The sequence below is a fragment of the Humulus lupulus genome, chromosome X, assembly GCF_963169125.1.
Source record: "Humulus lupulus chromosome X, drHumLupu1.1, whole genome shotgun sequence".
Classification (NCBI taxonomy): Eukaryota; Viridiplantae; Streptophyta; class Magnoliopsida; order Rosales; family Cannabaceae; genus Humulus; species Humulus lupulus.
Window position 1 is genome coordinate 76,197,929 of NC_084802.1, and position 12,977 is coordinate 76,210,905.

The following is a 12,977-nucleotide window of genomic DNA, read 5'->3' on the forward strand; positions in this document are numbered from 1 at the left end:
CTAGAGCAGTTTTTGGATTCTCTTTTCAAGGTTATATATAATTTTCTCACATACAGCTTTCACAAAATGTAGCACAATTTATTTTGTAGTCTTCATAATAAACGCAAAACCTAATAAGCAATCTTGTTTTAGATTGAAGGGGATGTGCTTTACACTTGAATAAATAAAGAGGGCTGACAAAAATAGAGCCTACTTGCTAACTATTGCTCCGATCTGACTTCCTCAAGGACGGCTATCACTACAAAAAACTTAACTTTTAGTCACAGCTATTTAGTGACAACAAAAATAATATGTGACTAAATGTATTTTTTAGTCATAATTTGTGGCAAAAAATATTTTAGTGACAACAAATATTTTATGACAATATTTAATTTTTTAATTTTTTAAATTTTAGAAGGCCACGATAAACTATTGAGACTAATAGTACATTTAGTGACAACTAATAAACGTTTATCACTAAAATATGTCACTAATTTATATTTAGTTATAACGATAATTTGTTGTGACCAATAATTGATTTTTAGTCACAACTATAACTTTATCTGTGACTAAAATATCCAAAAGTAAAATAAAAAAGTATTTCTAAATTATTAATTAAAACAGTAAACACAGAATACACTTTATCTTCTTCTCGCTCTCTCTCTCTCCTTCGCTCTCTCTCACCTCCATGTTCGATCTTACTGGCTCTCAAAATCTTCTTGTTGGCTGAATTCATTGCCGATCAAATCTCTCTTCTTTCTCAGTTACAACACAGATTTGTGTCTTCTATCTTTTGTGCTTTCCCATCAACAGAGGCTTTCGCAAGGATTACGAACAAGGACCGAAGTTGCTTCTAAGATCATCTTCACTTGGCCTATTTCAGCTGCTTCTAAAGGTTTGTTTTCTCTTATAACCTAATTTTTTGTCTCACCTTCAATATATTTTTGTGTTAGGTGTTCAAATTAGGGTTCGTAATTTGATTTTCCAACTCTTAATTGTCAAGAGTTTACACTATTGAGTTATTGTAGGATACTAGTTCTCTATTACTATTTTTCTATATCATTTTCAAGATTTTGTGTTACTATCATTATTTTTGTCCCAACTCTAATTTGTTTGTTGTATTTTGCTGTATCAATGAAGGTTGCTTTGGGACAGAATTCTCACACATTGTTCCTCAATCCATTTTTGGGTACAGGGATTGCAGGAAAAGATAAAATTGGTTCCCTGATAGGGACCAACCTGTAAATTCAGCAAACAAACTAACACAGACAACAGAATGAATAAACTCAGCTTTGCATTAATGGAATTTCCTGGAGTTCGAGAGCCAAGGTCTCTCCTCAGTCCAAACAGACTACAATATCAGCATAAGAAAATACATTTAGTTACTACCCCTTTATTTACTACTCAAGCTTACCCCAAACCCGTGCACCCTCACACAGAGGAAAAACACTCCTCTAACTAACATTCTAGCCACTTACTGAGCTGGCAGCCCCTTTTCCCTTCCTTGTATACACGTATGTGATTGGAGGCCTATCAATACCCCCTGCCCAAAGTCTCACCTTGTCCTCAAGGTGGAATGCAGGATAGTTCTGTTGAAGCACATTAAAATCTTCCCAAGTGGCATCAAACTCAGGTAGACCGACCCATTGAATCAAGGCTTGTGGTTGCTGTTTTTGTGTACCTGGCCGCACGTCCAGGACCTTGGCTGGTTCAAGTGTCCATTCCAGATCTGGCGAGAGGTCTTTGGGAAGAGTGGTGGCTGTTTGTTGGGGTCCCAAGGCAGCACGAAGCATGGACACATGAAAGACGGAGTGAATGCGAGACCCCGGAGGCAATTGGAGCTTGTAAGCCACTGCACCAACCCGAGCTATTACAGGAAACGGCCCGAAGAAGCGAGGACTGAGTTTCTCATTCTTTCTCTTGGCGATGGAACGCTGTCTATACGGGCGAAGTTTAATATAAACCAAATCACCTACCGCGAACTGAACATCCCTTCGTTTCTTATCAGCCTGAGCTTTCATTTTTTGTTGGGCACGGTGTAAGTTAGCTTTTAGGAGTGCTAAAATCTCATCACGCGACTGTAAAAACTGGTCTACCGCCGAGACCTTTGTGCTGGCTGGTTCAAAGCGCAAGAGCGGAGGGGGATCACGGCCATAAACAGCTTTGAAGGGAGTCATTCCAGCTGCTGAATGGAAGGCAGAATTGTACCAGTATTCGGCCCAAGACAGCCATTTCGCCCACTGTGATGGTTTCTCACTAACAAAGCACCTCAAATAAGTCTCAAGGCAGCGATTAACAACTTCCGTCTGGCCATCCGACTGTGGGTGATATGCCGAACTTTGCTGTAAACTGGTGCCTTGTAAACGAAATAACTCCTTCCAAAAAATGCTCAAGAAAACTTTATCTCTGTCAGAGACGATGGATCGTGGGATTCCATGGAGGTGCACTACTTCTCGCACAAAAACAGCGGCGACCGTGGTTGCGGAAAAAGGATGACGTAAAGCAATGAAATGCCCATATTTAGTGAGCCTATCCACCACAACAAAAATTGAATCGAACCCATTCGAATGCGGCAGCCCCTCAATGAAGTCCATTGAAATATCCTCCCAAACTCTATTCGGAATCGGTAAAGGTTGCAGAAGTCCCGCTGGCGACTGTGCTAAGTATTTGTGCTGCTGGCAAACTGTGCATTTTGCCACAAACTCCTGAACAGATTTCCGCATACCCAGCCAATGAAAGTCAGCCGCTAGCCGCTGTAAAGTCTTGAACGCCCCAGAATGGCCCCCAACTTTGCTGCTGTGATACTCTTGTAAAATCAGCGGAATGAACGGTGATGATGAAGGCAGCACCAATTTCCCTTTAAATTTCAGGCAGCCATGATTATAAGTGTATCCAGAATTTGCGAGGCCCATCTGCACTTCCTGAATAATTTTTGACAGCAAGGGGTCGGTTGAAACATGGGCTTGCAAATCAGGAATGGAGAGGACTGAAGGTACCGAAATGGCCACTAACTCAGCCGAGTGATCTACCCTTGATAGTGCATCCGCCGCTTTATTTTCGAGCCCGGGACGATATTGAATCTCAAAGTCATAACCCAGTAGCTTTGTCAACCATTTTTGATGTTCCGAAGCTACCAATCGCTGCTCCAACAAATACTTAAGACTGCGTTGATCTGTGCGAACTATAAACTTCCTGCCCAACAAATAAGGTCGCCATTTCTGAATGGCCAGCACTATCGCCATGAGCTCACGTTCGTACACTGATTTGGTCTTTGCTGTGGGGGTCAAAACCTGACTGAAATATGCTATGGGGCGCTGATTTTGCGATAAAACAGCCCCTAATCCTTCACCTGAAGCGTCAGTTTCAACAATAAAAGGGGCAAGGAAATTCGGCAAAGCAAGAACAGGTACCGAACACATGGCTGTCTTGAGATGTTCAAATGCTTCCTGTGCTTCAATGTTCCAGCCAAAAGACTCCTTACGCAGCTGGTCAGTCAAGGCCTTAGCTATCGAACCGTATCCCTTCACAAATTTACGGTAGTAGCCCGTAAGACCAAGGAAACCCCGCAGCTCTTTGAGTGTTTTTGGGACTGGCCAGCTCGTCATAGCCACTATTTTAGCAGGATCTGCCTCCACGCCTTCTGCAGTAATCACATGACCCAAGTAATCAATTCTAGCCTTGCCGAAATGACATTTTTTTGCATTGGCATACAACTGGTGCTGCTGTAGTCGCTGTAAAACCTGCTCCAAATGATCCTTGTGCGCTGCCAAAGATGGGCTATACACCAAAATATCGTCAAAAAATACTAAAACGAACTTGCGTAGAAAGTCGCGGAATACCTCATTCATAAGGGCTTGGAAGGTGGCGGGTGCATTGGTTAGGCCAAAAGGCATCACCAAAAATTCATAATGCCCCTCGTGAGTGCGGAATGCCGTCTTGCGCACATCATTTTCAGCAACCCGAATTTGATGGTAACCGGACTTGAGATCTAACTTGGAAAAGATAGCCGCACCATGAAGTTCATCCAATAACTCATCGATTACTGGTATGGGAAATTTATCCGCCACTGTCTCACGATTCAAGGCTCGGTAGTCAACACAAAACCGCCAGCTGCCATCTTTCTTTTTAACGAGCAAGACCGGACTTGAAAATGGACTCATACTTGGGCGCACTATTCCTGACTGCAACATTTCAGCAACCAACCGTTCGATTTCATCCTTTTGGACCTGGGCGTATCTGTATGGGCGTACCGAAACAGGACCAGCTCCGTCACGCAAAATAATAGAATGCTCCTTAGCTCGCTTTGGCGGCAATCCCACTGGCATGTCAAAAACCGAAGCAAATCTGGCCAGCAACTGTGAAATAATGGGTGGAACTTGCTGCAATGGTGGCTCCATTTCCGTCGACAAAAGCCCAAAATGTACCCAATGCCCATGCCCCTCTTGCTGCACCACCCGAATCATAGTCTTGAGTGAAATCTGTGACTTACACAGTTGTGGATCTCCTTGTAACGAAACCCGAGTCCCTGCCACCTGAAATCGCATAGTCATTTCCCGCCAATTTACCTCCATGTTGCCAAGGGTTTCTAGCCATTGAATGCCGAGAATCACATCAGCCCCCCCTAAATCCAACGGTAAAAAATCTGTGACTACTCGCAGTGTACCCAAATCGAGATTAACTTGAGAACAAATACCCTCCGTTCGTACTTTACTTCCTGTACCCAACAGAACGCCATAACAATTTGTAGCGGAAATCGGTATCTTCGCCGCCTTCACCACATCCGTGGAGATGAAATTATGCGTAGCACCACTGTCAATCAACACAGTAACCTGCTGAAGGCCTATCTGGCCGGCTAACTTCATCGTATGGGCCGATGTAATGCCCACTAGCGAGTTCAACGATAAAGTGGCCAAGGTTTCTTCTGGGGTTTCTTCCGACGAGTCCGGTGTGAGAGGTGGTGAGTCGAACCCCAGTGGTGTCTCTTCATCCAAAATTAACATTATTTGCAAGCTTTTCTGTTCACATTCATGCCCCTTGTGGTACTTCTTGTCACATTTAAAACAAATTCCGCGAGCCCTCTTGTCCTGATATTCGGCCTCTGTGAGACGCCTGGTGAACGACGAAGTCACCGTGGTTATGGGTCTTGTACGCCCTGGTTTTCCCACGGGCTGTTTAGCAGGGCGAGCCTCGGACTAAACCTGATTTAGTCCGAGGCTCCCGCAGGCCGGAGGCTCTATTTCCAGGACGGGCCCTTGTCAGCTCGAGTGGGTCCTGTTTCCAGCTCGCATTTGTTGCCCCAGGAGCTGAGAATGACATCCGAAGGCCACGGACGGAGCAGCTCGGGTTATGAACTGCTCCGGTCGCGAGCTTCTCAGGAAGCTCCGACCCTATGGGAAGTCAACACGCAAGATAAACGTGCATATTCCTGCCATCACGTGTCCGATATCCCCCTGACTTCTCGGACACGCAGCAGGAACGTGCGTATTCAGACACCCACGGACGGGTTGGGCCGTGCGGCCCATTATCTCCTTCCATACTGATTAGACCACACTTGTGTGTCAGGTTTAGGAATTAATCATGAATGTCACAGAGTTGATATGACAAATGGTAAGGTCACGGGATGACCTCCCTACCAACTTCCAGGTGCCTTCTCCTATAAATAAGGAGACCCTGGGAGTTGATAGGGGTTGGAAAAAATAGTCTTTGAAGAACTATATACTTTGTAAACCAAATACCCAGAGAATATCAATAATACTGACTAGTGGAGTAGAAGGATTTTGACCTTCGAACCACTTAAAAACGTGTCTTGAGTCACCTAGTTCTGGCACAAAGATTTCATATCTGCGACGGTTCTATTTTTAGTACTAATCTCTTTCTCTTCTTCTCTTAATTACCTGTTGCCGAAGAACCGCGTCAACAGGTCTGCTCATAGCTGCGTTCGCCGGAGCCACGCCAGGAGAAGTCGAAGAAGACGGAGCGACAAATCCCTTGGCTGAGAAAGGGGGAAACGGGCGCCTGGGTATGGCCAACGGGCTTGGAGCAACTTTTGGGCCAGGGAATGGAGTAGGGTAGCCCGATTGAAACATGGAATGGGTTTCTTCAAAATATGCAGTGTCCCTTTGATATCTTCTTTCAGGCCCTTCACGAAGCTGCCTTCCAGAATGTGTTCCGGTACACCGGAAACACGGGATGCCAGAGCCTCCCACTTCACACGATATTCTCTAACAGTGGTATCCTGAGTAATGGATAACCACTCTTCGGCCGAGGACCCCACCGGCACCGTTCTGAAACGCAGGAGCAACAACGTCTTCTTTTGGGCCGTGTCCATGATTTGGGCAAAGCCCACTGATTGCAAAATATGCAGTGCCCCTTTGATATCTTCTTTCAGGCCCTTCACGAAGCTGCCTTCCAGAATGTGTTCCGGTACACCGGAAACACGGGATGCCAGAGCCTCCCACTTCACACGATATTCTCTAACAGTGGTATCCTGAGTAATGGATAACCACTCTTCGGCCGAGGACCCCACCGGCACCGTTCTGAAACGCAGGAGCAACGTCTTCAACCCCATCCAGGAAGTGATGGGTCTCCTCTGATTTTCCCATTGGAACCATGATAGAGCATCTCCCTCTAGACTGATAATTGCAGCTTCTAGCATGTGTGCCTCCGTCAATCTGTTCAGGAGGAAATACCGTTCAACTCGAAAAATCCATCCCTCCGGATTACTCCCTGAAAACAATGGAAGATCCATTCTAGGGGGGCGATAATCGCGACCTGGGCAATGGTCGGTGGCCGCCCAAGGTTCCTCCGTCCGCGAATGGGGTGGTTGCGACAGCCGCAACTCAGGCGGAAGTTGACCCGACGAAGACGACCCCTCCGCATCCACCGCTTTCCTCTAGCGATCATTATCGGCGGCTGTGGGTTCAGTGAGGTGGTGGCCTGACGTCGAAAACATCTTGGTCATATGGTCAACTAGGAAGTCGATCTTCTTCTGCATAGTCGACACATTCGACTTCAACGAATCCAATTCCTGAGGCAGATGTTGGAAATCTGATCGCACCCCCATCAACTCCGAACGAAAACCCAGCTGTAAATTCTCCAATTTCTCGTCAATGGCTTCCAACGGAAGGTCTTTCTTAGGCGCCATGGAACGTAGAGGCTCTGATACCACTATGATAGGGACCAACCTGTAAATTCAGCAAACAAACTAACACAGACAACAGAATGAATAAACTCAGCTTTGCATTAATGGAATTTCCTGGAGTTCGAGAGCCAAGGTCTCTCCTCAGTCCAAACAGACTACAATATCAGCATAAGAAAATACATTTAGTTACTACCCCTTTATTTACTACTCAAGCTTACCCCAAACCCGTGCACCCTCACACAGAGGAAAAACACTCCTCTAACTAACATTCTAGCCACTTACTGAGCTGGCAGCCCCTTTTCCCTTCCTTGTATACACGTATGTGATTGGAGGCCTATCATTCCCCTTGATCTGCGAGACAGACCTTCCATCTAGTTCTGCCTGACTTTCCATCTAGTCAACAAATCTAGACTTAGGAACCTAAACTTTCACTATTTCTCAGTTCTCAGACGAGACACTATTATGTACTTGAGTCAATGTAATATGATTGCATTAGCATTTTTATTTTATTTTTATCATTGAGTTATCTGTTTTTACTCGTGGTACATAGCTGAAATGAAACTGGTTGCAGTGGTATGCCAGAATGCAAGCTTGGCCTTAACGATCGAGTGTTGCTAGAGGCACAAGGCAGAGCAACAAAGGGAAAAGCTATTAATTTGGAAGACATCAAATTTCATCAGTAAGTTGCTTTAACTTGTTGGTCTAATTTAATTCTAGTGTTGTCGATGCAAGTGTTTTGGATTCTAAAATCGCTATTTTAAGGAGAGAAGTATCTTCACTTCTCTCCTTACATCCTCTATGGCAATTGTTGTTGTCATCTGCAAAATCATCTCTCATGAGAACAGAACAAAGCACTTTGATGGATTTAAGGTCCATTGACAAATAAAAAGTTAACTAATATATTACTAATTTTACTTTAACTCTTAATACTAAAATCCCAGTGACTGGAGGAGAATAAGTCTTCTAGTTATAAAGACCATTGAAAGAAAATGACATTAGCAAGGTAAAGATGATTACAGTGTATTTGTCTATCTTGAAGTTAGGAGGCAATGAAACAGTCATTACTATATATATCAAACAAAATCAACATATATCCACCAATTTTTTTTGTTGATATAACAATAGTTTCACAAAACTAAGCCATCCTGATCCTAAATTAATTTACAGATGCTTTTTATGAAATTGAACTATTTATAATATGATAATCATGGTGACCATGCATATGCTCTAGCAAATATAATCATAAACACTACTTTTTACTTAAGACCTCTACAACATGATATGCATATTACACAATTAAGTAGAACCACTCAATACAGAGTCTACAATGCAAAACTACCAGGAAAATGCAGCAAGTACTAGGTGGAAAAAACTATATATTTTGAAAGGATATTAAAGTCAAATTTTCTTCACTCAATTCTAATCAAACTTCCATAAGAATTACAAAACATGCAACTAACCAAACGAACTAGATTCACAAAAAATATGTATGAACAAAATAAAATAAAATAAAATTTTAAACAAACAAACCGACAAACCTTTGATTTTGGAATAACCTTGACAGCCACATCTTGGCCCTTCATACTCCCTTTCTTTGCTTTCGCTGAGCGAGTATACCTAAAATGCCCTCGTCCCATTTCTTCCCCAAGCTCGTAATTGGCTCCAAAATGCTTTCCTCTGAAAAAAATAATTTTGGGATTAGTGTTTCCTCTGTTCTTGTATGTGATGTTTAGCAATTCACTGATATATGTTTTTGTGTTTGTATCTCTTTTTGTGACACATGGATCAATTTAAGAGCTTCTGTATACCAAGATAGTGAGTTTTAGAACATTGAGCATTGTTTTTTTACCAAGTCTTACATATATGCACTCAACTCGTTAGAGTCTCTCAACGTAGGCATATCTCTATATTTTTACTTATTTAGGGATTGTTTTTGTGTACGTTTTTGTGCATATATGTTTTATGTATTATTAAATTAGAATAAGAAAAAAAATAAAAGAAATAAGAGAAAAAACATATATGTCAGGATCTGGTTATATACCATAATCATTTCTGCTGCGTTCATTCTTTTAGAAGAACATGTGAATAAGAACAACAGAGTGCATACAAGAATCTGCTAAAATAAGATAAATATAGAAGGAGGTATGTTTGAGTGTACTGTGTCTGTGTCTGTATCTTTAGGAATAAAAGAGATGTCATCATTTTAGTGTATATTTTTAGTGTCATAGCTTCTGTTTGTTTATTTTACTTCCTTAAATAAATAAAGATGCCAGAAATGTTAGCTAAACTTAACTTTGAAAACTGTCATTAATAGACACATTTATATAACTTTGTATAATATTATATATTTTTGGGGCTGATACTTTTCTTTTTTGAGTAGTATGGGTTTATATGATTTTGTCCAAGTCTTTCTCTAAATTAGTTAGACTAAAAGTTATGAGACAAATGAATTGTTCATCATCGCAATCCCACATTCACTCACCAAAGTCTTTTGAGAATGATATTGAGTACTTGTGCTAAAGTGGTGGTAAGTTCAAAATAATTTTGAGGCAAAATGTAATATGAACTATTTTGTCTCTAAGTATAACAATACTAAGATGTTTCAGGTAAAGAAGAAGGGTGATAAAGATGAGAGGAAGCTCAAGAGAAGGATGACTAATCCAATGGATTTCGTTTTTCTTTTTATTAATGGGCTTTGTTGTTTGTGGATTTTAATCTTTTTTTGGTTCCCAATAAAATACATTATCTGTGATTGAACTTTCAGCTTGTTTCTAGCTTTTCTCAGCTGGTCTCATACTTGATTTGGCTGTAATACTTTAGATATTAGTAGTATAACAATATGCTTAACTTTCTTGATGCTAATGAATGTGGCTACTTGCTATTATATTCAGGTTTTTTCTCTAGTTGTGTAAAAAATTGCATTGATTGGTCATCCTTTTATCTTTTTATCCATTTTAATTAAATATATTCATGAATTTTTTTTTTTTGTGATTAAAGGATTATTAGTGACAACAACAAATTATCACTAAAGAAGTATCAGTGATACCTTTTTGTTGTCACTAAAGAAATATTAGTGATAATTAAAATTATCACTAAAAATAAATGTGTTGTGGCTTAAAGAAAGTTGTCACTAATTGTGATGACTATTAGTTACAAATAATTGTTGTCACTAAAAGTGACTTTTAGTCACAACGATATTTTTAGAATGGCTAAAACTTTTAGCCACGGACTTTTTAGTGATAACGTGGTGATAATATTTTTTAGTGACTAAAACTTTTAGTCACAACTTTTTTTGTGACTAAAATTCAAGTTTTTTGTAGTGTATGGAAGTATTGTTCAGATTCCTTGTCAAAAACTTTCTGAACAGATCCTTCCAATCTTACCTACGAATCAAAAGTTAATATAAGACATGTTCTTCATCTAGGAGTGTTATCACTGGATAAGATCATAGTGAAATGGTAATCATTTTGCTTTGATAGCAAAACACCAAGGCATGTTTAATAATCAGTAATGTGGACTGGAATGGAAGTAAAAAATTTGGGTGTTTCCCATATCTATTGATGTGCGTACTTTTTGCTTTAAGTCACCAGTTGTGAGGAATCCTTCACATGATTATTAAAATAGAGAAGGGATGGTTCAATTTTATTCATTCCCAATCCTCTTTCAAACATTTTCCTTTACAGGTAGGTAAACATTTCCTTAACAGTGGAGGAACCTTATTGCTCAAAGAAAAGAAAAGAACACAACTCAGCAAAGTTATTTACACTAGTAGTCTAAATATTAGGAATCAAAGTTGTATGATTCTCATATATACAAACAATAGGGAGACAAAACATAGAAAGTATAATCTAATTTCAAAGCATGAAATCAGCCTATATTTACACCAAATATACACTAAAAAACAGAACGATATTTGACAAAATCTTAGAGATTTGGTCAATTATGATTTTTGACTATATCATAAAGAGGATCGGGAATGAATATGTCTTCAACACTCCCCTTAAGTTGGTTTGAATATGTCTTCCATAGCCAGCATGCAACTTAATTTTTCAAGTTGCTTCTTCGATAGTACTTTTGTAAGAATATCTGCAACTTCATCAGTAGGAACATAGGGCATACAAATAAGATCATTAACCAAATTTTCCTATTTAAAATGTTTATCAACTTCAACATGTTTTGTTTTGTCACGAAACATTAGATTATGAGCAATTGTAATAACAACTTTGTTATCACAATATACCGTCAAAGGTAGTGCATTCTTCACCCTCAGTTCCTCTAGTAGCCTCTTACCCACAGAATTTCACAAATACCAACTACAATTGTCTTGTACTCAGCTTCTACACTACTTCTAGCCACCACACTTTGTTTCTTGCTGGGCCAAATAACTAAATCTGCTCCAACAAACATGCAATAACTAGAAATAAACCTTCTATCAATCACACTACCAGCCCAATCTTCATCCATGCATGCCTCCACTTGCATATGAGAGTGCATCTCAAATAGCAGCCCTTTTTCTAGAGTACCTTTTAGGTACCTCATGATTTGTAAATTGCATTGAAGTGTTATTGACTGTGAGCTATTGAGATTGGTTAAATACATGGTGAAATTGTTTAGGCAAGAGGTGCTAAAACAATAATGATTTTACAAAAGTCAACAAGTGAAAGTTGACTATCGATATAGACATTTATAAATCAACTTTTTGGGTCCAAAATGTTTATTTGGAGTTGTGGATTTATTTCATAAATCAGGAAATTGATCACAGCTGTATTTAGGGGTCAATTTGGTGTTAATACCAAATATTATGTATATCTTTTCTTTTTAGAAATAGGGGATTATAATTTTGTTTTTCCTAGAATTAGCTGATTGTATATTTATTTGTTTAGATTTATTTTTTCCTTCTAAGTTGTATATATATCCCCTCATTGGAGATAATAAAATAAAACAAATATTCAAAAAACTCACATGGTATCAGAGTCGTAACTTTACTAGGGTTTCAATATTTTTCTTTTTCCTTTCTTCTTCTCTTTCTCTGTGTGTCCATTCCAAGACGTCCTCATCAGATCAGTCCCTCTCTACTCCAGCTCTCCCACACAGCAATGCATCTATCTCTCTGGTTACCAGCCACAAATTCAATGGACACAACTATCTCCAATGGTCCCAATCTGTGCTGATGTATATTGGCGGAAAAAGCAAGGAGGAATATCTCACTGGAGAAATTTCTGCTCCAAAGCAAGATGATCCTACGTTCAAAACTTGGAAATCTGACAATCATATGATTAAATCATGGCTGAAAAGTTCTATTAATAATGATTTTAGAGAAAATTTTCTCTTATATGCCACGACAAAGGAATTATGGGATGCTGTCAAAGAGTCTTATTCAAGTTCTGAAAATACCTCAGAACTCTTTGCTATTGAAGTTGCCTTGTATGATCTCCGCCAAGATGATACCTCTGTCACTCAATACCTCAACACTCTCACACGCTATTGGCAGCAACTGGATCTATTTGAAGAATATGTCTGGAAGTGTACTGATGATACTACCCTCTACCTTACCATTGTGGAGAAAAAGATAACTTTCAAATTTCTTCATGGCCTTAACAAAAATCTCGATGCAGTCCGGAGTCGAATCATGAGCACCAAGCCCCTTCCCAAGGTCAGAGGCACTCTCTGAAGTCCGTCTTGAAGAAAGTAGGAAAAAAGTTATGATGGGCTCTCCAACTCTACTTTCAGATCAGGAATCATCTGCCCTTGCTGCCCGAGGACAGTCTCATGGTGCAAATCCTGGTAATCGTCAGAATAAGGGACGTCCTTGGTGTGACCATTGCCGAAAACCTGGACACTACAGAGAAACATGCTG

At 40.2% G+C, this 12,977-nt stretch overlaps 1 protein-coding gene and 1 long non-coding RNA gene across 3 annotated transcripts in view; one reads left to right on the forward strand and one right to left on the reverse strand.

The window, feature by feature from the left end:
- Positions 1-12,977, reverse strand: part of LOC133807316 (uncharacterized) — a 46,460-nt gene that overhangs the window by 7,018 nt on the left and 26,465 nt on the right. Inside the window, exon 5 of the mRNA XM_062245567.1 lies at positions 8,659-8,797. Within this exon, the coding sequence (XP_062101551.1) occupies positions 8,659-8,797 (139 nt within the window). The remainder of the gene's footprint in view (positions 1-8,658; positions 8,798-12,977) is intronic.
- Positions 634-8,043, forward strand: LOC133807317 (uncharacterized). Of its 2 annotated transcripts, none has more exons than XR_009879265.1 (2): positions 634-874; positions 7,692-8,043. It is a non-coding gene; the product is annotated as an uncharacterized LOC133807317 (long non-coding RNA). The 2 variants fall into 2 exon arrangements; XR_009879266.1 differs by lacking the exon at positions 634-874 and adding an exon at positions 7,027-7,598.